Source organism: Branchiostoma lanceolatum, chromosome 1 (assembly GCF_035083965.1).
Source record: "Branchiostoma lanceolatum isolate klBraLanc5 chromosome 1, klBraLanc5.hap2, whole genome shotgun sequence".
NCBI classification, from domain to species: Eukaryota; Metazoa; Chordata; class Leptocardii; order Amphioxiformes; family Branchiostomatidae; genus Branchiostoma; species Branchiostoma lanceolatum.
Genome location: NC_089722.1, coordinates 40,394,047 through 40,417,532, shown reverse-complemented (window position 1 = coordinate 40,417,532; position 23,486 = coordinate 40,394,047). Strand labels below are relative to the sequence as shown.

The window sequence follows — 23,486 nt, the reverse complement described above, 5'->3', positions numbered from 1 at the left end:
CTGGTAAACATGACTGTAGCTTGCCAACTAGGATAAAGAGAAGCTTGAATTGCCTGACCTCACCTGGCCAACAGTACTGTAGCTGAATTTATCATCCCCTGTTAAAGGCAGCAAAGCTGTAAATGCTTGCCAAACACATCAAACAAAGACAAAGTCTGACCTGTCTCTGCTCTATGCTGCTGGTTCTTGGGACCACTCGTTGCAACATGTTGCCCTGATGAAGTTAGCTAAAAGCTGTCAGAGCTTACTGAAACCATTTAAAACAAAGATTAAGAAAGCCATACCTGTCTCTGCTCTATCCTGGTGGTTCCGTCCAGCCTGAGGTAGATGTGCCCGTGGTAGTTGAGGAAGCGTTCCAACACGTCCAGCATGCGAGTCATCTGGGTGAAGATCAGCACGCGATGCTGGCCCTGCTTCAACTGGCGCAGAAGCTTGTCTAGTCTCTGAAGTTTTCCTGAAATAAAGAAATACAATCGTTATAAACCTTTGCACATTTTAGAGCTTGTATATTACAAAGACTTGTTTCTGGGTTGACAAAACTGCAATATAGCAACTTGCCAAGTCTAAAAAAAACAACTCTACAAACTTCTGTCTCATTGGTTGATGAAATTAAAACTGGTACAGCATTTTAAGGTTTTCCGTGAACCAAACAAAAGGACTTCTATAACCTCAGACGACTGTTAAGGTTGTGGACTTGGCATGCATTCCAATGAGACTGTTGCAAAGGTATTGTCCTATGACCTGAGCCGCAATCGCGATACTAGTATATCTTATTCGTGTCTGCGTCCCACACTTGAAACGTTCGCAGTGGTTTTACTTTCGAGTGACCACAAATATAATTCCTATATTACAGAATTGTTCCCATCTTGAACTTTAAACACAGTGAAAACATCAGCCTTCTACACTAACTGATTTTTCTACACTAGTTAGTATACTAACTGATTTACTACTAAAACTCACCACAATCATACTGCACAAGTCGCGGGTCGGGGAACTGTGTGAGCATGCCCCTCTCCACCCTGTGGTAGCAGCGCAGCCTGGGCACGACCTCGCGGTGCAGAGTCATGTCCAGCACCTGTCTCCTCTGCACCAGGGAGGGAGGGGGGTGGGATGTGTGCATAGTGATGGGAGGGGCCGACACCCGGGGAACCTCAAACACATACCTGTGGGGGAACAGAGCTGAGTTAGGATCGGAAACATATAAAATATCCACTTGACTATTTGTATGTATAGATGTAGTAGACCATGCAAAAGTTGCTGTATAATCTGTAAATAGAGGTCTAATATTTGAGGAGGGTTTCACCTTGAGCGTGTTAAAAAACCCACCACACCTGTTTAGAAGAATGGGGGTCCTTCCTGGATTGAGTGGAGCAAAACTCAACGTAGGGAATCTCCGAAGACTTGTAAATGATCTTCCTTGTACATGTAGTGCCATAACTACTGCATTCAAGGATGCTACCATGATATCATGAAGAATGAAAAGGCATTTTTGGGCCACTACTGGTCATATGTTACCATGGATGTGAGGGCCAGTACATGTAGACATTGGAAGCTCGTATGGTTCAAATTTTCTCTGCACTAAGCCACAAACCTATTTCAGCCCTAATTTTCACTGATGATATCTGTGTCCTCCCCACATACAAGAGGTACATAGAGATACCCCTGGTGCAGTGGAAAACAGGACAGATAGCTTTATCCCCATTAAAATCCCACAGAGAAATGGGAGCTTCAGCTGTGGGGGTATAGGACTGGGGACTGAGGAAAATGGCATGCACAGTCCAGTGGTTAGTGTCCCTGCCCCTAAACCTGAAGGTTGAACCTCACATTATCATGACTGGGATGGGTAGGGATGCAGTCCTTAGAATGGGATGTCAAGCCATGTTTCTCAAAAAGATAGTCAAATATGCCCAAAAAGACCACTTAGGGACTAGTATTGGTGGAAGGGGTTTTCACTACAGACAGGATTTCTTGATGCTTGTGTCAATGTGAAAAATTATCTGAGGGACCAACAAAAAGTGGTCACATTGGCCAGGTAGTCCTTATGTAGAAGTGTTTAATAGTATAGGTTTGACTAGCAAGGTGGTCTTTATGTAGAGGTGGTCACTGGTACAGGGTTGACTGTACTTGGTGCAGGTCTGACTGTACTAATACTTTATGCAAAGATAACCAGCAAACTTACCTATCAATGAGTTCCCCGAGTTCCTCTAGTCTCTGTTCAGGAGTGGGTAGAAGTGTTCCTAACACGCCCGTGGTGCTCCAGTAGACCGTTGGCAGGTTATAGTTACGAGTGTTGTACATGTTGTGACAGTTCACAAAGCCTACACTCCTCCAGGCGTTAGCGGAGTATTTGGAGGACCGCAGGTCGAAAATGTCCAAGACTCTGCTGACCAGGTCCGAACCGTACACGGGTTTGGCAGAGCAGCGGAACTTGTTGGCTTCTGCTATTCTCAACAGAGTCTCTTTGTGTTCCTTCTCTTCTTGTTTCTCAAGGTACTCCTGAAAAAAAGACAGGGTTTTTCTTATGTCAAATTAGAGTTAAACCGTACCCATTCCCAGCTGTGTCATATTTCTAATACAAGGATTTAAAGAAAAGATACTGCCTGACATAAAATTTACAGAGATTAGATTAGTCATGATACCTTTTAACTATGAAACAATGATGTTTCCTTCGAGTCAACCTTGTAGTTTTTTCTGAATACACAATCTAATACTTACCGGACACGTGGGTAAATTTCCTTTTCAAACTGTCAAAGTAAAAGGTTATGCTAAAGAAGATTTAAGAAATTCTTGTTGGACTTGATGATTCCATCTTATGTATTTGTAGAATTGAAAAGAGCATTGCACTTCGTCTCAAGCAATCTGCTTCAGGTTTGATTTGTTTTACCTTCACCAGCAGAAACAAGGTTTAAGGAATGCTTTTATTAACTGATCAACAAATCTGTTATAAGCCAAATCAGTGAGTTTGTAGTAATGTTAAGTTTGTTTCCCTCCTTGGGACCATGGAGACATGATAGGTCCCCACGGCTCGTACCCGGGGATTCTGCTATCGGCCATTTTATAACTTCCTGCACCAAAGGGTAACGGAGCATGAAGCCTCTATGGCCTATGGGAAGAACATGTACTATCTTTTCAAAAGCAAATTTGTGAAACTTATTTCATGGGTGTGAGAAATCAAGGGGTCCAAGAGAGGATTCCTCTGGAAATTAAAAATTTCTGACCCTCTGAAACACCACTGCCGACCTTTCAAGAGGCCAACTTTGAATAAAGCAAAGGAAATACATCAATTATTATCATAGCAGATATCTTTGTGCAATTCAGTTTCGTTTCTGTAATGTTTTTTGGTATTGTTGACATTCTGACAGAAATATGTCAGACGGCCATGAAGGCATCCAGGGGAACAAAAAAGGAATCTTAAGACGCGTAAACAGGAACACTGGTGCCTAACCCTTTCCCTTCTGCCTTACCCCATAACCAACACAAATTTGGTGTCAAATGGCTACCTTAGCATGCTGAAGGTTAAGTAAAAAAACACTAAGTATTATTCTACTTACCAGATGGAATGGTGACTTCTCTGCAGGCTTCTTCTGTACGGAAGATGTGGCCGTGGTTTTCACTACAGACGTTGACACCGTCGGCGCCGTGCTGACCGTGGTCGTGACTGTTGCCGTGGTAGTGGATACCGTGGTGACAGTCGTCCTGGCGATGGCGGTCGTTGTCGTGGCAACCGGGGCGGGGACTGCTCCCGCTGGTGCGCCAGACACTGTAAGATAACGGATCACTGGACATTCCAGCAAGGATTTGAAGAAGAGAATTAACTTCAGAGGAAGTTGTGATCAGATACAAGTGATCATGATTGGTTGAAATGTATCACTTAGTCTAATAGTACTACTTTAAAAATCTGTAGAATCATGTCAAAAAGGTAAGAATTGCCGTGCTCTGCTTACACGCTGTGAAGAAGTTAAAAAAGTTTCTCCTTGAAATTCAGTTTGTAGATTGAGCCTTTTTTTCCGAACGTGACATGTTTTGAACTGCTGCAGATAGGATCAAATTCCGACCCCATTTACATGTGAAACATTTTTCGGAAAAAAAATCAAGGTTTCTGCTTCTTTCTGTTTCTAAACCAATGTGCATTGCTCAGAATACACCTTTTGTCTAAACAGCTAACCAACTTTTTAGCATGCTCATGGTAAAAAAATCCTGATCTTACACGTGCATGCAAAAAAAAAAGAGAAAGAAAATGTACCTTTGACTTGACTTTTTGAAAAAAAAAATCCTGTTTTTATATTACCACCATTCTTACCGACCACCCCATGCAACAATCATGCATGTACAAACTGCCACCGGCTGCTGTTCCTAACCTTTAGGTGTCGTGGTTAACCCAGCCGTGGTCACGCCAGTCGCGCCGCTAACATTAGCCCCGCTGACCACGACAATGTTCCCCGCAGAGGTCAGCGGCGCCATCTTGACGATTGGCTTCGCCGTGCTGGTGACGGTAACGGTCTTGGGAAGCTGTACGGTGACGGCCGGTTTGCTGACTTGCTGCGGGGGCGTCTGTGCTTGCCGAGGGTGCGCCGTCGTGAGCGTGATGACCTGGACGGGGGAGTGAGATATACTCTTCTTCAGAGAGTATTAAGAGAAGGGAAGGGAGCGTTAGACAGCACGGCAAACCACTCCCTACTGTTCTACACCACACCACACGTTTAGTTCATAACACATATTTGATTCATCTACATCTACATTGTTGAAACCCCTATATAGCCCCATCAGGGACAAAGTAGGGGGGAGTTAAGGTCCCGGGCTAAGGAGGGCAGGCCTCCAGCCTGGCACAGAACGACTCAACGGTGGGAGCCGTCGCAACCGTGCCTAGCAGGGTCTTCCACTGGGGAATAGTACGGGGGAAGTATGAGTGTTTGTATGTGTCAGTTCTGGCGTAGATTGTTTGAAACTTGAGGTGGTGGCTCCCCCGGGTGCGCCCCTAAGCTGGTTTCAGTTAACTGTCAGTGTTTGATTGATTTGATCAGAATAAAAACAGTACAACGGTACGTTCATTGACTGGACTGCACACAGGAGTCAGGCGGACTCAGATAGACAGATCTGATCTCATGCTGCAAACACAGCAATCAGAAAGAGGTGTCAGAAGCTGTGGTGTCATCACTGCAGCCCTCACCCCTGTACTTACACACTGCAGTCGGTCATGGGAAGTGCAGTATAGGGCTGTGTATGATTGTTAACAAATTCAAGTACAGGTACAGCAGTTTGGGTAAAGGTCCTGACCTTGGCCTAAACAGACTTGACCAGTTATTTGTAAGTTATACATGTAGCCAATTGTCTCTTTAGTTGTAAATTTTTCGTTTTAAATAGGAGATATATAATATGTTTTTAACCTCAAACTAAAGCAGGTTTTCCAATTTACTAAACTTTTCTTTGAGATAGGATCTACCTACCTCTAGCCTAAAAATGATATCCCCTTGTGTTCCAGTTTGTTCAGGTTCCAAGAATGTCATATCTGTTGTCCCAGGTGGGTGGGGCAAGACCTTGCACAAGAACTTCCTAACCTGTACCTTCCTGAACAATTCTACAGGTACAGGTTATGTTCAGAAACACAGCCCTAGTGCAGTGTTAGAAGACGCTGCCTCCCTACCTGTGGCTGCTGCTGCTGTGCCTGCTGTACGATGAGAGCCTGTGGCTGCTGTGCGATCTGCGTGTGAGGGGTCGGGACTCTCTGTACTGTTACAGTCTGGGTAACAACTCCTGCACCTTGGGTAGCTGAAACAGACAGCAAAGAACATTCTTAAACAGATCACAATATTTCTAAATGTTTATTTTTTTCTAAGAAAAAGTGTAGCTGAGTTTGTGTAGAGGCTTGATCAGTACCCAGTGCTTGTCGTTCATGGGTAAGTCAGAAGTCTAACGCGTAAAAATCATCACTTCAAGCCAACGTACACAAAAAATATAGAAATCATTACTTATTCATAAATCATTACATTACGATCTTCCCAGACCAGCATCGAAAACTTATCTAAGTTTCCAGGGACAACATAATCTATCACCATTCTTCTGCGCAAAGCCTCCCCTGCGGCCTATACAATATACCTTGGGGAGGCTTTGCTAAACCGGGCTGAGGATTCCACTTTTGTGGCCATTACCCCCTACCAGCTGTCAGCCAATCGGAGAATAAGATGTACCTACAGAAAACATTTAGCCAATTCTCTGATTGGCTGACAGCTGGTTAGAGGCCACAGCTACCAAGGTATATGGTATAGGCTCCATGTGAGGCTCTATGTATAAGAATGGCTATCACCTGCTCATATGTTTAAAAAACATAAGTGATAAACTGACCGGGTGAGGATGTTCTGGATAGTAGCTGTGCCTGAGACTGGGGGACGGCAGTGACGATGTTGGGACTCGCAGTTCTCAAGATCTGGTGTCCTGTCGTTGTCTGGATTATCTGTACAAAACCTCCTGGAAATATAGAAGGTAAGCCATTAACTTTCTTACTTTTATACTGAAATGTGAATACTTGGGTACACTTAATCATAGATTATATGAGAAGTACAGTCAAACCTGTACAAATGACCACTTCTACATAAGGACCACCTGGCCATTATGACAATTTTTTGTGTGGTCTGAGATAATTTTCCCCATTGACACAAGCATTAAAAATTCTGTCTATAGTGACCACCTGGCCACATTTTATTGGTCCCCTCAGTGGTCTTCTTGTACAGGTTTGACTGTACTGATTTATTCTATGTGTAGTGAGGTCAGGTTGGATGTAATCGCTTCCAGGTGTTTTTGTCAGCGTAACCCTTTCCAGAAGGAGAGGGCTACTGTAATTCGGCCTTTTTTGTCATCATTCCTCAACTTGCACCTACTCAGGGAACCCATTCTTCCACTACATTTATGAGCACACAAAACTTTTACAATGAAGCAGTGTTACAATTAGAAAAAAAATTATTTATGTAAAAAATATTACATGATAAATAAAATTCTATTTAAATACAAATACAAATTGTGCAAATAAGTTATACAAAATTAACAAACAGAAATCATTAACATGTGATGCCTAAAACCAATCCATTTCTTTTGCAATTTGTACTTAGCAACTTAAATTACGGAAATGGTAGTAGTGATTATACCAATCATGTCAAGCAAACAAGCAAACAAACAAACGATTACCCGGCAACTGCCTGATCTGCCCGGTGGGGACCGTGAGTCTCGCGCCCTGCTGCGTCTGGTGAATCTGCACTGTGATTGGCTGAGAGGACATCAGGGGTTGTCTGACCCCGCCCACTGTGGTGGTCGCTGGTGTCAGCTGTGCAATGGACACAACCTCGCCTGAGAGGAACACAGTGTTAAGGTCTCATTCATGAGTTTTTTCGCCCCATAGGCTTACATGTTATAAAACATGTTTTACATGGGCGCGTTCGTAATGAAGCTATAGGAAATGTGCCAATGTTTTTCATGTTGAGAACATGTACCCTAGATTATGTAAAAAAATCGACAACATTTTCACTACACACAATTTCTTTTGATAGCAATTACAATCTGCACTTGGCTACACCTCCAAAAAGCCACTTTCCAGCTGTAAGCGCCGGACCGATTCACACACAATGCCCGGGCTGTGTACTTCTGACCTCGCGCGCGGCTGCCGAACTTTGCCTGCTAATTTCTTCAGTTACAAACAAGCTTTCATCAGTTTGACGCTTGATATCAGCTGGAATAGCTAAAAGGGAATTTCCCACCGATATAGACACACGTTCATGCAGCCGTTCATTTTTTTGGGCAACGGACTCTTTTAGGGTACCCACTCGGAGTAATACAGGAATGAGACCTTAATCAAAGGTGGCAAGGTGATCTCCAGTTGGTCTTGTGGGTAGAGTTGTTGACTTAAAATCTAAAGGTTTTGACTTCTAATCCTTATCAGGCCCAGATCTTGTGCCTTTGGAAAGGACCTTAACACCAATTTCCTCATTTGACTCAGGTGAAAATGAGTACTTAGTAGCTTCAGCTATGGACGTACTCCCAGATGGGACGCAAGACCAGGTTACTCACGACAAAACAAATGCAATTTGTGTGCAGTGAGGTCAGGATGGATATAATCGCTTCCAGGAGTTTTTGTCAGCGTAACCCTTTCCAGAAGGAGAGGGCTACTGTAATTCGGCCTTTTTTGTCATCATTCCTCGTGCACCAACTTTTCTTATACAAAAATCAAAGAAAAAAGTGAACGTATTTCTTCCCAACAATGTTGTGTAAGGCAGTACCTGAAGAAGAGGTAAGTCCTTACCTGTGGGAAGTCTCTGTGTGCCCTGCAGTATGAGTCTCTGCTGTAACAGGGATGTGGGGATGGTGAAACTGTTGTGTTAGGGTACTAATGAAGAAGAGTTACATGTAAGTCCTTACCTGTGGGAAGTCTCTGTGTGCCCTGTAGGATGAGTCTCTGCTGTAACAGGGATGTGGGGATGGTGAAACTGTTGTGTTAGGGTACTAATGAAGAAGAGGTAAGTCCTTACCTGTGGGAAGTCTCTGTGTGCCCTGCAGGATGAGTCTCTGCTGTAACAGGGATGTGGGGATGGTGAAACTGTTGTGTTAGGGTACTAATGAAGAAGAGGTAAGTCCTTACCTGTGGGAAGTCTCTGTGTGCCCTGCAGGATGAGTCTCTGCTGTAACAGGGATGTGGGGATGGTGAAACTGTTGTGTTAGGGTACTAATGAAGAAGAGGTAAGTCCTTACCTGTGGGAAGTCTCTGTGTGCCCTGCAGGATGAGTCTCTGCTGTAACAGGGATGTGGGGATGGTGAAACTGTTGTGTTAGGGTACTAATGAAGAAGAGGTAAGTCCTTACCTGTGGGAAGTCTCTGTGTGCCCTGCAGGATGAGTCTCTGCTGTAACAGGGATGTGGGGATGGTGAAACTGTTGTGTTAGGGTACTAATGAAGAAGAGGTAAGTCCTTACCTGTGGGAAGTCTCTGTGTGCCCTGCAGGATGAGTCTCTGCTGTAACAGGGATGTGGGGATGGTGAAACTGTTGTGTTAGGGTACTAATGAAGAAGAGGTAAGTCCTTACCTGTGGGAAGTCTCTGTGTGCCCTGCAGGATGAGTCTCTGCTGTAACAGGGATGTGGGGATGGTGAAACTGTTGTGTTAGGGTACTAATGAAGAAGAGGTAAGTCCTTACCTGTGGGAAGTCTCTGTGTGCCCTGCAGGATGAGTCTCTGCTGTAAAAGGGATGTGGGGATGGTGAAATTGTTGTGTTAGGGTACTAATGAAGAAGAGGTAAGTCCTTACCTGTGGGAAGTCTCTGTGTGCCCTGCAGTATGAGTCTCTGCTGTAACAGGGATGTGGGGATGGTGAAACCTGGCAGCTGTTGGGGCTGGGTGGTGATCACGGCAGCCGGGGTCGTCGTGGTGACCATCTGGGCCACACCCTGCTGTACAAAACATACAACATGATCAGTACATTTGGAAAGGCATCAGGAATCTACATTGACCGTAACTGACATTACAACAGACATGAATATAAAAGGTTAAAGTAAAGCAGTTGAACCTCAGACTGAGGAAAAGCAACAAAATAGCCTCAAATACCTTTGTATCATTTATACTTTAATTATAGGAGATATAACTAATTTCATCACAGACATTTGCACACTAGTTCAATAAGATGACAGATGATCACTGAGAGCAAGCTTAAGTTTCTATCCATTTTACATCCGTGAATACTTTCATCAAGTCACTGAATAACCAAACTCTTTGTACACAACCAAGTGTTCTATTCAACCAACGTTTCGGAGACAGTCTGTCACCTTCCTCAGGGTTGCTCTGCCCGGTTCACATTACACTGACACCTAAATGTTGGTGTGAATAAAGAGTTTTGTTATTCGTTACTTTACAGTTAGTCATAAGTTGAATTCTGTCAGTGCCACAAACCTTTACCTGCTGCTGTTGTTGCTGTTGCTGCTGTTGTTGCTGCTGTTGTTGTTGTTGTTGCATCTGTGACACGATGGTGACGGCCTGCGACGGCGTGAGGGACGCGGCGACCTTGGGCTGTACCGGGGCAGCTGGAGCAGCCGTGGTGACAGTAGGGATAGCCGCGCTGACAGCAAGCTGCTGTGCCGCTTGTACAACTGTGGAACAGCAACGCAAGACATCAGAAGTGAGGACAGCAAATACAACATACAGTCAAAACTGTCGGAGAGGATCACTCAGTGGACCGATAAAATCTAGTCGATGTGGACAGGTGGTCAACGATAGACAGGATTCTTAATGCTTGTGTCGAGGTGAAAACCACCAAAAAGTGGTCACAATGGCCAGGTGGTCCTTATGTGGAGGTAGTCACTTGTACAGGCTTGACTGTATACAAGATTTTATTTTAGAATCCTTGACATACTTTACCAAAGCACCTCTGTGTTCGTGTTTTCAAATACTCTGGGTTCAAAAATCACCAACCTGGCCAAAATCTAACCGTTTCTTCCGCTTTGTCAAAAAATCGAAGTTGCTATACATGTGTTTTTGTCCGAATAATGTGATCACATCATTACCTTGAACAGGGGGTGAAGCTCTAGCCGGTGACGCCGACGCCACGGCCGGCGATTTTACTCTCGGCGGCACGACAGCGACTGAGAACACCACGGGAGACGCTCGTGGACTAGACTGTGCCGCTGGCGCCGGAGCGAAGGGAGACGACCTCCCGCTCTCCTTGGGTGCCGGAGCAGGGGGTTGGAACAGGCTGGGTCTCAGCTTCATGGGGGGTAGCCGGGGAGGGGGGTCGGGCTGGGAGTCTATCTCCTCGATGAGTTGTCTGGAGGCTTGTAGCTGGTTTACACGGTGAGCAGCATAGGCAGGGAGACTCAGTTCCAAGTCTGACAGGCACAGGTTCAGGTACCCTAGGTTCACATGCTGGAATAAAACAGGGAATAATACTTAGACTAATTTATCATGGTTCAAAGTTGTTAAGTTTTTTATAGGAAAAAGGTGACAAAAATCGGTGTACAGAAACTAACTTATAAACTAATGGTAACTCATCTAACTGCTCTTTAGGACAATGCCTTACTGACCAATAAAATCATCAACGTACATAGCTCATAATTGCACTTTGAACCCAGAAAAAACTCATCTCTGAGTCTGAATGCAGTTAATGACTTTTAGTGTTATCTTTTTTCGAGAGATCAACCCGCTTTTGTCAATACTAAGTACTGTTGAAAAACACTAACACAGGGAAGGGTATATTGTGTATGTGGTCAAATACGCTGTTCAGGTGAAGGTACACACCAGCACAGCCTGCCTTGTCCACATGATGGTCTCCGAGGGTTTGCGACTGAGTGCTCACTTGAAAGAAGGCTCGTCTTATCAACCTCGTTTACCCTAACTTTCAACAATTCTTTTCATTTCCAGAACCAAATTTATCTGCTCTCAAATGTTCGACTGTCCAACTTTCCATTGCTAATTCCTCAACAAAGACTGGAGTCAGACAGTCGAAATTTAGTGTAAGGTCAATTTTTATGTTTGAAATTACAGTTTTTCTTTGCTTCAGAATGATTTCTACTAACACAGAAAAACTTAAAAACAAAACTACTCTCCTCGCCTATGGAGATAGATCTGAGAAACAGTTTCTCAGTCTGGTTGTAGCAGTTGTGTTGGAACATACTGACAGTTCATCTTTTGATTTCTATCTTCTAAACTCCTGTCACAAAAGAACCTTTATCCCTGCCACAGCTCAGCGTCCTGTATAGTGAACATTATTCAGTACTAAGCTACTAACGGCATAGATTTGAAAAAGACAAAACAAAGCTGATTAAGCTCTCACCTGAAAAGGATGATACTCCATTACCCTGTGTACCAGTGAGGCTGTGTAGTAACAGATGCCTTCTGTGTTGAAGGGAGAGATGATGGGCCGAGGGTCGAACAGGTCGGGGTGGTTACACACCTTCCTCAGCTGCATCAGGATGTTGATCACACTCATGAAGTGTCCAGAGGCAAGGGTCTCCCTGGTTCTGAAACATTTAAATTTTTTTATTTATTTTTATTTATACAGGGAAAATACACTCAGGCAAGCCTGTTTTTAAGGTACCCCTGGTTTCACATATAAAAACACAAACTACAGTCAAACCTGCCCAAGGCGACCACCCGGGGGACCGAGCAAAAACGGTCGCGATGGACAGGTGGTCGCCATGAAGAGGATTCCAACCATAACCTTGTTTCCAGCTCGAGGTGTTCAAATACCGTGTACCACGTAGATGGATGGAAAAATATGTGATTTTAGACAGCATGACCCCCACCAGGGTCAATTCTCATTGACAGAAAGATCCTACAGAATTTACATTTTCCGTTGTAATATTTGTATACCGTTACATCGTGAACAAATGTTCGTCATAGTTTTGACTAAAAGCAATGTCTGCCTCGATGACCTTGCAGCGCCCTCCCGCATTCACACGTTACGTTTAAGTAAGAGTACACACACACACACACACACACTCATATAAAATCTAGGTTTTAAGGCCTGAGACAAATCCCTAGAAAACACCTGCTGACCCCAGCCTTCTTTTGGGCGCCGACCGCTGGATTAAAGCGGCAAAAAGTTTTCGATCTGACAACGGAAGGACGAAAACGGAAAGTTGTGATACCGCCGCCGAGCACGCGACCGCATCGAAAGGTAACAGTGGAGCAGAACGCACAGCGTCGGCGATTACAAGCAAGCAGTGCCCAATAAAGGTTTGTGAGAGTCATGGAAATAACAAGAATATAAGAATATTAATTTTTATCAATAATGAGAGTATTCTAAATATTCATACACAGAAGCGCCGTGTATTTGAAAAGTCAGCGTTATGCCGCGCTGAAACAAAGATGGCGTCACGGACCAAGAAACAACATGTCTCGGCCAAGGTTTTGCCATCCACCGCGGAGTCATTTTTCGGCGGAATTTAGTAAGACAGAGACACATTTTTGTTGAAATTACAAGAAATAGATAGTAATTTCTGTGAAATCTGACTTTTTGACGCCATGCACTACGTGCTCGTTTTGAAAATTGAGTTCAAACCGAACCGAGCTTGCGGTAAACTATAAGATTACGATGGGCACAACAGCATCGATGTCTCACAATCCTTTGTATTTACAATGTTTATAGTGGTAACGTTTTATTTAAACACATGGAGGAATCAATGCTTTTGACGGTCCGTCAAGGTCTTAAAAACATTTCCGCGAAATCCGACAGTAAAATTCGATGTCCGTGACCACACGCCGGAAAAACGTGGTCGCCATGGGCAGGGATTGTGTTCTGTGCTGTCCCAATTCGTGGCGGTCGCGGTCGCGTTGGACGGGTGGTCGCCTTGGGCAGGCCGCTTAATGCTTGTGCCTATGGGGAAAATTTTCGGGACCGAGAAAAAGCGGTCGCCATGGCCAGGTGGTCGCGTTGAAAAGGTGGTCGCCTAGGCAGGTTTGACTGTATGACTAATTACACATACAGTAAATTCAATGGTTGTCAGATAACAAACTGAAAAGAAGACCTTTGACTGGAGCAATTAGGCCTAAGGGGTAAGACAAATGTTGTAACAGGGCATGGTGTACACATTCTTGTCCTTGTCATCATAATTTCTTTTGAGTCCGAACTACACTGTATTTCAACATCTGGCTTTCCCGAAAGACAATGTAGCAAAACAAAACATAAGTGCACAGTTTAAAAATTAAAGCTTAAAAGTAATCTTTAGATAAACATTTCTGCAAGCTAATCAGTACCCGGTGCTTGTCGATCATGTATGATCAGAAAAGTATGAGTAGATTCATCATGTTAGCAGCACGTTTTGACATTTAACCTTTGCTCTGACAAGTTAGCCTTTTGGCCCCAAGTACATATTAGATATGGGGTTAGGTGGTAAGGAGAAGGTTAATAAAATGTACTAGATCAGGGATCTCCCTAGAAATATAGAGCAGGATGGGGGGAGGGTGCCAAGCACAGGATTATGAGGATACATGTCGCGAGGAGTTGAGGTCTGGAGGGGGGCGCACTCGTCAAGAAGACAGCAGCTTTTGCATTTTGCTTTTTCCAGACAGAAATGGAGGTCATTTCCTGCAACTTCAGCTTTGCATCTTGTCTACAATTACTGAAATCTCAAGTTTTGAGCAAAATTACAGGCTTGGCTGGGAAAATATCTAAAGAAATATCTAACTCTGAAAATCAACAGGATGGAGCTCGAATTACAACAGGATGGAGGAGCACCACTGTTCCATTCTTTAGGGAGACCCCTGCTAGATACAATAGTGAAAGATGGATCTTACTTGGCTTGAGACATGAAGTCGTCGTAGAGGAACCTTTGTCTCTTGGACAGGCGACAGGTCACCACGTGTTCGTACTTGTTGGGCAGCTGTTTTTCCACATCACATTTTAGTCTTCTTAGTAGGAACGGTCTCAGCACCTGGGCAGGGAAGGAAAGAAGATGGTGGTATTAGTATGGGCATCTTAGGTTAGCAGCAGATCAAAACTTCTGAACATGAATGCTGCCTGGGTGGCCCATTGTATTGCATTGTTGGAATCCCAATAAAAGGAAAATAAAATAAAATAAAAAGAATCTTGTAGTTTTAGTGGCAACAATTTTTAGAAAATGTGAATGGGAATTTGGCTTTCAATACAATCAATGTGTAATACAGTTGTAGATTTGGTAAATAAATTTTTTTAAATAAAAAATTTGCAACCAACCAACCAACCAACAGGGCTCGAAATTCATCTTTGGGAATAGGTGCACTGGTGCACCCAACTCAAAAAATTGGGTGCACAGAAAGAATTTTGGGTGCACCAGATAAAATAAAGTTGAATGTTCTTCAGAACATAATTACAAAGTTTAACGCTGCTGCCTCTCTTAAGAACTTCAATCTGTAATTCTATAGCTAACTTTAAAATTTCAAACAAATAATACATTAAATAAAGTACAGCAAAAAGTTATCATGCTGTTTTTATACTTACATTTCAAGAATATTCTGTATACTAGTGTACAATAGTACCTTAACCCTATAGGCTACAAAAATATATAGGTGCACCAGTGCACCCACAGTCAAAAATTAGGTGCACAGCTCCAATTTTGGGTGCACTGGGTGCACATACACCCACTATTTCGAGCCCTGAACCAACCAACCAACCAACCAACCAACCAACCAACCAACCAACCAACCAACCAACCAACCAACCAACCAACCAACCAACCAATCTTCCACTGCCAAAATGTCAGACACTTCAGTTCATTACGTTTAGAGTTAGCTTTTTTAACAGATCAAAGTTTTGTCAACAAATACAACATTTTTGAAAACACTAACACAGGGAAGCGTATATTGTGTATGTGGTCAAATACGCTGTTCTGGTGAAGGTACACACCAGCACAGCCTGCCTTGTCCACATGATAGTCTCCGAGGGTTTGCGACTGAGTCATCATTAAACCAGAAGGCTCGTCTTATCAACCTCGTTAGTTTTAAAGTTTATAGTTTCTACATCAAGAAATCCTCTTCAGACTGAGAGCTACACATGCTTCTTATGCAAGAATCAAAGGTGCAACATTAGCAAAGGTAGCTTTCAGGTATAAAAATTGACTATTAGAGTACTGTAAAAGGAGGTTTAATTTTGCCGGAGAGAAAATGGAGAATTTGCAGTGGCTTTAAGTTTGCAGTTGAAACAACTGGGTAGGCAGGCAGATTGAAGACACAATAATTTCACAGTGGTTTCAAGTTTGCAGTGAAGAGGTTACCAGAAATGCCACAAGCAAAAAACTTCTGCAAACAAGTCTCTTATAGTTATATGGTAAATAGGGATGCGTACCGGTTATAAAGATCCGGTTATTACCTGAAAAAACGTTTCGGTTCAGGTCCAAAAAACCGAAACCCAGTTTTCCGTTTTTTTCGGTACTGGACCGGTAAAAAAATCTAGCACTCACATTATATCTTTTTCGTTCTAGACCATCTTAAACATTCCGTAAATCGCGAAATTTGCGCTCGAAAAAGACGAAAACATTGCCATTCATGGCGGTCATATTATCTGCATGCTGAGGTACAACAAGCAATCTTTCCCGAAAACGATCTTTTCTCCGTGAAAATATCCCAGCACCACCACAAGATAATGTATCATGTCATGAAATATGTTGTGATTAGTAAAGAATATTCCTATCGCGGTAGATACACCATTAGATTGTGCAAAACACGATCAAAATTGGCGTTCACCGAGGCGCTAGGCGCCATATTTGTTTTGAATTAGCTGCTCTCGCGAGATTTGATATAGGTTATATGCAAGGTCAGCTGACCTAGACAGCGAGACTTGGCGAGACTTCATGACCTTTTACCCACAGCCGTGGGAACTGAAGTGAGAAGACGTGACGAACTGTTTTCGTTGACGCTTGGGCATATAAAGATGTCATCCCGCAGCATAAAACGAAAAAGGGCAAAATCTGTCCAGGGCAGGAGAAGCTGGCTATTTTTTTTCTGTCACAAATTGGATAAAGATGGCTTGATCGCGGCAATCAGGGATATGTTTCTGCAGTGGGCCTCCCAAAAGGACTGTGATACCCTGTGATATCAGCTTCGCGGGACTTGCTGCTAATGAACTTCTAATGAAGACCAGGTGGCAGGTGGCTTGATCAGATGAAGGGCATGCCAGAATGTTTGAAATGGAAAAGCAGAATGACAAAAAGGCCGAGTTCAGAGAGAAATTCAAGTATATATTTTTTTAATTATTATTTTTTTTTTTGCATGTGATTTAAAAAAAATGTGATTTGTGTTGGACTCCAACTTGACAAAGTCTAATCTCATTTATTGGTTTCCTTTAAAAAGTGATTTTGCACTGGAAAATATTTTTCCTTTCACAGTCTTGATCAGTAATTATTACTTATTTCGTTCATTTTTAAGAACTTAAATAATTCTACCTTATTCTGGTAGAAGAAAGCAACAGACTTAGCATTGTGTTATACTCTCAGGTTAGTGTACAATAACGTCTTGGTCTATGACAAACAGCGTTACACTGGTATAAAAGAACATGTATGTGTATCACGGTGCAATGTAAGAACACTCCAAGTACTAGTAAATAGAAGTTTGGCAATTAGTCAGATATGCCATTGGTTCAGGTCGGACCTAATAGGTCCGGACCTGAACCTAAACCTTTAGGTTCAGGTCCGGACCTGAACCTGAAAATGGGTTTAGGTACGCATCCCTAATGGTAAAATATCCTAGGAAGCTGCATTACCTTGTGTAGTCTTCGTATGAGTCCCTCGTTGTATTCTGTGTTTCCCTCGATCATGCCGGTGACGGGGTTGGAGAACCACTCCCTGAACTCTCTGTGGGTACAACAGATACAACAGTTAAACTTGGAGAAAACAAGGGGAATCAGTGGTCTTCAAAAAATTTTCTGGATAAATATACTGCTAACAAGACATCAGAGACGGCAAACTTTACCCCCTTTCCCATACTGAATTGCTACCCTTCCAGTCAGCCTTTCAAAGACAGAAATAGCAGCAGATACTGCTGCATTGTGTACATTAAGAATCACAGAAACACACACACACACTAACACATGCATACATGCAAACTAACACACACACACGCACACACATAAACACCAACAACCCCCACCTGTGCGACTGGAACACGTGGGGCATGAGGAAGTGCATGAGCGACCACCGGTTGTTCTGCAGCGGCGTTCCCGTCAGAAGCAGCCGACACACTAACACACACACGCATTCACACTAACACACACAGACAAGACCCAAACAACCCCCACCTGTGAGACTGGAACACGTGTGGCATGAGGAAGTGCATGAGCGACCACAGCTCCATCAGGTTATTCTGCAGCGGCGTTCCCGTCAGAAGCAGCCGACACACTAACACACGCACTAACACTAACACACACAGACAAGACCCAAAGAATGCCCACCTGTGAGACTGGAACACGTGTGGCATGAGGAAGTGCATGAGCGACCACAGCTCCATCAGGTTATTCTGCAGCGGCGTTCCCGTCAGAAGCAGCCGACACACTAACACACGCACTCACACTAACACACACAGACAAGACCCAAAGAATGCCCACCTGTGAGACTGGAACACGTGTGGCATGAGGAAGTGCATGAGCGACCACAGCTCCATCAGGTTGTTCTGCAGAGGCGTTCCCGTCAGAAGCAGCCAACACACTAACACACGCACTCACACTCACACTAACACACACAGACAAGACCCAAAAAACGCCCCACCTGTGAGACTGGAACACGTGTGGCATGAGGAAGTGCATGAGCGACCACAGCTCCATCAGGTTGTTCTGCAGCGGCGTTCCCGTCAGAAGTAGCCGGCGCTGGCTCTGGAAGTTCAGCAGAGTCTGCCACCGCTGAGACTTGAAGTTCTTGATGTTCTGCGCCTCGTCTAAGACCAGATACTTCCACTTCTTGCGTCGGAAGGACTGGTGGTCCTGTATGACCAGTTTGTAGGAGGTGATGCAGACGTGGAAGGAGTTGGGTTTGGTCCAGCCCTGCCGCTTCTGTTTGCGCTCCTTTTGGTTGCCGTAGTACGTCAGGATCTTGAAGGCCGGACACCATTTCTTGAACTCCATCTCCCAGTTCAACATGACGCTGGTAGGAACCACGATCAGATGGGGACCCCAGATACCTGCGCGGACAAAACGGTGCAAGGAAAGTAAATCAAAGGTCAACAGAGATTTAGCTGCAAATTCATACCACATACCAGGTATCTTTTCTACATGCAACTGACACTATTCAATAATCGGCAGGCAGCAATTAACATTTCTGCTAAATGTCTAGACGTCTACAATATTTCATTTACTTTCTTGAGAAAATAGACATTTTTCATGCGATAGCAAAAGATGCCAAGACGCTAATCAATTTCTTAGTTTAGAGGTGAAGTTTTGGACCAAGACACAGAAGCAGAATTTGAGAAATCGTCAAAATGTATAATACAAACAAGCAACTATTGTGCATGTATAACCTTCATCGAGGGAACATCTCAATGCTTCTCTGATCTTAGGTCAAAGGCCAGGTGACAAAACAGCACTTAACTCACGTCCATCTGATCTGTGTTAGGACTTGATAAAAACAAAAATAACAAGACGAACCTTTATCGCAGGCGAGGTGACCGAACAGCGCGATGGTCTGGATAGTTTTCCCCAGCCCCATCTCGTCCGCCAGGATGCCGTTGAGTTTCTTGTCGTACATGGTGACGAGCCAGTCCAGCCCGATGTGCTGGTACTCTCTCAGGGTGTGCTTCAGTAAGAACGGCACAGGAGTCTTCACCTGAAGGGGAGAGTGAACAAAATATAGTCAAAACCTGTGGCAAAGAAGTAACAAAACTCTGTTGCTTGGGTCGAATTTCATGGATGGCCTAATCCTAGTATCGACTCCAGCTCAGACATGTTGCAGCAGATTGCATTCGTCATTTCGAGTGGTGACCTAAAGAAGGCAGCTTAAGAGGTCAAATCTTTCTAAGGTTCACAGAACTAAAGCCATATAAAATGTATCTATTGAGAGCTAATCAGTACCCAGTGCTTGTCGATCATGTATGATCAGAGAAGAATGAGTAGATTCATCATGTTAGCAGCAAGTTTGGGGCTGGGACTTGTGGACATGGTACATATTAGGGGTGGATACCGGTTCGGCTCGATCAGGTTCGAGTCCAGGTTCAGGTCCAGAGGTTTAGGTTCAGGTCCGGACCTGAACCTAAACCTGAAGTTGATATCTTAGTAATACTCAGTAATATCAAACCAATATGTATTTGAATGTTGCACTTACTTTCAATTCCTTTCTGTCAGTAACTAACAAGCAGCCTTACAACACTTTTTATTTCATCAAAACATAATTAATTGCCTTAAATAAAATATCCAGAGTTCGAAATAAATTTGATAAAACTAATGAAGAAAACCACCTTGAGAAAACAGATCTTGATAGTTAACTCCTAGCAGCTCCCTCTAGTGAGCAGGCTGATAATTGCACTCTATCGACTTGAAGGTACCACTTACTAGAAAAGCAAGATGGCCGCCGCTGCTGGCGCTAGAGGATTTCTCGGTGCAATCAAGGAGGTTAATGCGTCCCAAACTCGTAAAAATGGACTGAATACACTTGTACAAGAAAGAAAAGATGTTGTTTGCCCCATATTTAATGTGTTTGAGTGCTGATTCTTACGTTTGGAGTGAAAATTTACGCGAGTTTATGGGCACTAATACTCGGCACCTCGGCACCAACCTCGTGGCTGTGTGGTAACTTTTAATGTTGTTTTTTTCGTAGCACATTTCAGAATCGACCTAAAACTGAACCAACAGTTATAGAAAGAGGTGAATATGGACTTATTTCAGGCTGATTTAGTTTGATTCAAGGCTATTTTTCCCCTTCTGTGGCCAGAACTGAGGAGATGTCTAAATATTCTACTTTGTTCCGACTTCCGGGTCCAAAAAACCGGTTCACGACTTTCGGTTTTTTTGACCCGGTTCTTGCATGTTTTTCCGGTCCAAACCGGTCCAGCCGAACCGGTATCCACCCCTAGTACATATCTTTTTGGTTTTAACTACATACAGGGGACATTCAAAAAGACTCGAGGATGGTACTATGGCCAGTGCAGGCAGACATCAGAAATACCTGCAAAGCTCCAGTTTTACCAGTACCAAACTACATATGCAGTTTAGTTTTATGTTTTTTGAAGCACTGATTCTGGTATATTTTTCACTGACCTGTGTTGTACTTAGCGTGTACCCTGTGGGCTGGCAGGCTGCAGCGTCAGCGGCGATGTCTGTGATCTCCTTACTGGGACCTTTGCCTTCTTGTTGTGTCTAATAACAGGAAGGAAAACAAGGCAATCAGACATAGTGGAATCCACACCATTAGTCCTACGGATAGGGTTCACAAATTTGACAGATCCATCAACAGTTTTTCAGGTAGTGCTCAATGATCTCCAACATTTTCCAATTATCTCTCAATGATTCAAATGATGTCCAAATTCTTCCAACAATCTCCAAGTTCTTCCGGTGGTCTTCCAATAAACATAACAACCTCAATGTATTCCTATGATCTGTATCTTTATTGCTGGTATAACTGCTCTTTGGTGTAACACACCAGCTTCGCATGCACATTGTGTGGTAGCAGCAGTTTGTTGTATTACACCTAACGACCTGTCACACATAACCTTTGCACATCTGACTGCAAGCATTCATTAAAGCTATCTAGTGAGGATGCTCCTACAGTACTTGGTGGCAACAAGGTCTCTATTCTACAATCTCTCAACGACCAATGATCATCAGTTGCCCTGCAGACCTGTGTCCTTACCGATGAGCCATCCTGAGGCTGGTGGTTTTCCATGTCCCCTTGAGTGAGTGCTAAATTATCTGCAAGATCTTATAATCATCTCACACTGGATGAAATAATTTCATAATCTTTAATCAACCTTAATGTCTTTTGATCTCTCAATGACCCAAGTATTTTGGTTGATCATCGGTTGCTAAACAGTCCTTACCGATGATCCCTCCTGAGGCTGGTGGTTCTCCTTGTCCCCGTGGATGAGGTACTCCATCCCGATGTCAGCCATCTCCTCCTCCTCATCATCACTGGGCTCCTCAGTCTCAGACTCTACAAACACAGAGAAAAATAACAATGATTCTCAACTACAAAAAAACTTTTCACTTCTTTTCTTAAACTGCTTCAACACATTTCTTTCAGTGTGAAGAAGGTTGAACCAAGCTCTTTGGATGTTTAACAACTTTCTTGAATACAAGAATATCAGACTCTAAATCAGTTTCAAGTTGAGAGAAAACTCAACATCACACAAATATGACATGAAAAAAATCCAACATAAAGCTAAAAATATATCAAATTCACATGGAATAAACTTTGTATTAAGAGCATTCAGTACAAAAAATTGCACTGAGTCTGATAGAGACAATTGTGATGTAGTAGATTGATCAATTTCATTGAAAAGACTTGTATCCTTTGACAGGATCCACATCAGAAGACAGGAAACTTCTGCATGGGTTTTTAAAAGGAAAACATTTTTCTCTCCCTCAATACGACCAGGAAGAAATAGTCATTCAGCTGGCCCGTTGTGAGGGAGTTTTGAGCTTCAAAGTCAAATAATTTTCTTGTTAAAACCTACTCTTAAGCACCACTGAGCTATTCTAGATTGCAAACCTCTAAAAATGTTGACTGCTAAGGAAGCCAAAGAATGAGTCTTACCATCTCTTCATTTACTCAAAAAGATATCACATGTTACAACTGTGAATCACTGGATAACAAAGTCCAAAGTGTGCAAAGAACTTTATCTAAGTGTTAAATGATTCCCAGTAGCTGTTTAACCTTTACAGCTATCCAAATGCTGATGACAGATTTTTCTTTTCTGAATCTTCTGTTTGAAAGTCTTACCTTCAGTTTCTTCGTACTCGTCTTCATCTGTGAGACTAGACTCGGGAGGACTGGGGGGAGGCTCGAACCCTTCCTCGTAAGCACCACCATATTTCTTTATCAGGTCTTCCATGGACATCTCCCCTGCAAAACAAAAGAATCATACTTTAAACATAACATCCTAATCTAAAACTCAGCATTCCCAATTTCTTTGGTTAGGAACACATGATATTGCACTTGTTACAGAAATTGAAAAATTTCATCAAATGGGGGGATTGAAATAATTCCTGTTTTCTTCAACACGTTTATCGCTATTTCCATACAAAAAGTAAAGAGCTTTCAAACATGCTTTCGATCAGTCCTTTGATCTGCCGTAAGTACTTGTCGAAACACTTTATTTTGAATAAGGAAAAGGCATATCAAATCTGTACAATGTTAATCACCGTAACAGATTTCATGCAAACCTTGTTTACATTTCTTTCTGTAAACTTAAAAATGTTCCTCCAAATTGGAGGTTGGAATTCCAAGCTCTGCATTGACAACTGTGATTTATATTCAAGTGGATTTTACCTTCTTTTTGAAGATCGTCCAGCTCTTCCTTGTGATCTGCCTCACCCTCAGCCTCCTCCTCTTCTTCTATTGTCTGCTCATCGTCACCAGCTGAAACAAAAGGTGGGAGCTTAGATTTATTCCTTCCATTGGGCATGTAAGAGAATCTGTATCTGTATCTTCATAGCCGGTATAACTGCCATTTGGCATATCACACCAGCTTCACAGTCATGCGGCGCGGCAGCAGCTGGTTATATTACACTTAACAACCTGCCATACCTAAACTTTTGCACATCTAGCTGTAAGTGTTGATTAATAAAATCTAGTGAGGATGCTCTTAATGTATTTGGCTATAATAAATTCCATTCTACGACAGTTCTAGGGAAAGACGAATTCCGAAAAAACATATGAGAATAGCTTGCACTCTCAGAAAAATCGAACAGTGTGCCCTTGCCAAAAGCGACAAGCTAAAGAAATGCTTGCAGAATTGAACTGTATAATCTTTTCTCACCCCCTTCTTCCTCCGAGGCGTCAGAAGGCATGAACTCATCATCATCCGGTGCTTCTCTGGTCGAACCCTCCTCCTCCTGAGGGAAATAACAT

At 43.1% G+C, this 23,486-nt stretch overlaps 1 protein-coding gene across 1 annotated transcript in view; it reads right to left on the bottom strand.

Moving 5' to 3' along the window:
- The window catches only part of LOC136426573 (helicase domino-like), a 65,290-nt gene that overhangs the window by 28,437 nt on the left and 13,367 nt on the right, over nucleotides 1-23,486 (bottom strand). Inside the window, exons 13-38 of the mRNA XM_066415239.1 lie at nucleotides 23,395-23,470; nucleotides 22,905-22,994; nucleotides 22,356-22,478; nucleotides 21,454-21,566; nucleotides 20,675-20,773; nucleotides 19,070-19,247; nucleotides 18,198-18,606; nucleotides 18,038-18,045; nucleotides 17,732-17,996; nucleotides 17,198-17,288; nucleotides 14,260-14,396; nucleotides 11,795-11,981; nucleotides 10,530-10,887; nucleotides 9,919-10,115; nucleotides 9,256-9,422; nucleotides 9,061-9,100; nucleotides 8,731-8,770; nucleotides 8,511-8,588; nucleotides 7,177-7,335; nucleotides 6,340-6,462; nucleotides 5,642-5,766; nucleotides 4,359-4,617; nucleotides 3,552-3,778; nucleotides 2,180-2,496; nucleotides 961-1,163; nucleotides 285-454 (exon numbers count right to left, since the gene is read on the bottom strand). Coding sequence (XP_066271336.1) covers nucleotides 285-454; nucleotides 961-1,163; nucleotides 2,180-2,496; nucleotides 3,552-3,778; nucleotides 4,359-4,617; nucleotides 5,642-5,766; nucleotides 6,340-6,462; nucleotides 7,177-7,335; nucleotides 8,511-8,588; nucleotides 8,731-8,770; nucleotides 9,061-9,100; nucleotides 9,256-9,422; nucleotides 9,919-10,115; nucleotides 10,530-10,887; nucleotides 11,795-11,981; nucleotides 14,260-14,396; nucleotides 17,198-17,288; nucleotides 17,732-17,996; nucleotides 18,038-18,045; nucleotides 18,198-18,606; nucleotides 19,070-19,247; nucleotides 20,675-20,773; nucleotides 21,454-21,566; nucleotides 22,356-22,478; nucleotides 22,905-22,994; nucleotides 23,395-23,470 — 4,239 coding nt within the window. The remainder of the gene's footprint in view (nucleotides 1-284; nucleotides 455-960; nucleotides 1,164-2,179; nucleotides 2,497-3,551; nucleotides 3,779-4,358; nucleotides 4,618-5,641; nucleotides 5,767-6,339; nucleotides 6,463-7,176; nucleotides 7,336-8,510; nucleotides 8,589-8,730; nucleotides 8,771-9,060; nucleotides 9,101-9,255; nucleotides 9,423-9,918; nucleotides 10,116-10,529; nucleotides 10,888-11,794; nucleotides 11,982-14,259; nucleotides 14,397-17,197; nucleotides 17,289-17,731; nucleotides 17,997-18,037; nucleotides 18,046-18,197; nucleotides 18,607-19,069; nucleotides 19,248-20,674; nucleotides 20,774-21,453; nucleotides 21,567-22,355; nucleotides 22,479-22,904; nucleotides 22,995-23,394; nucleotides 23,471-23,486) is intronic.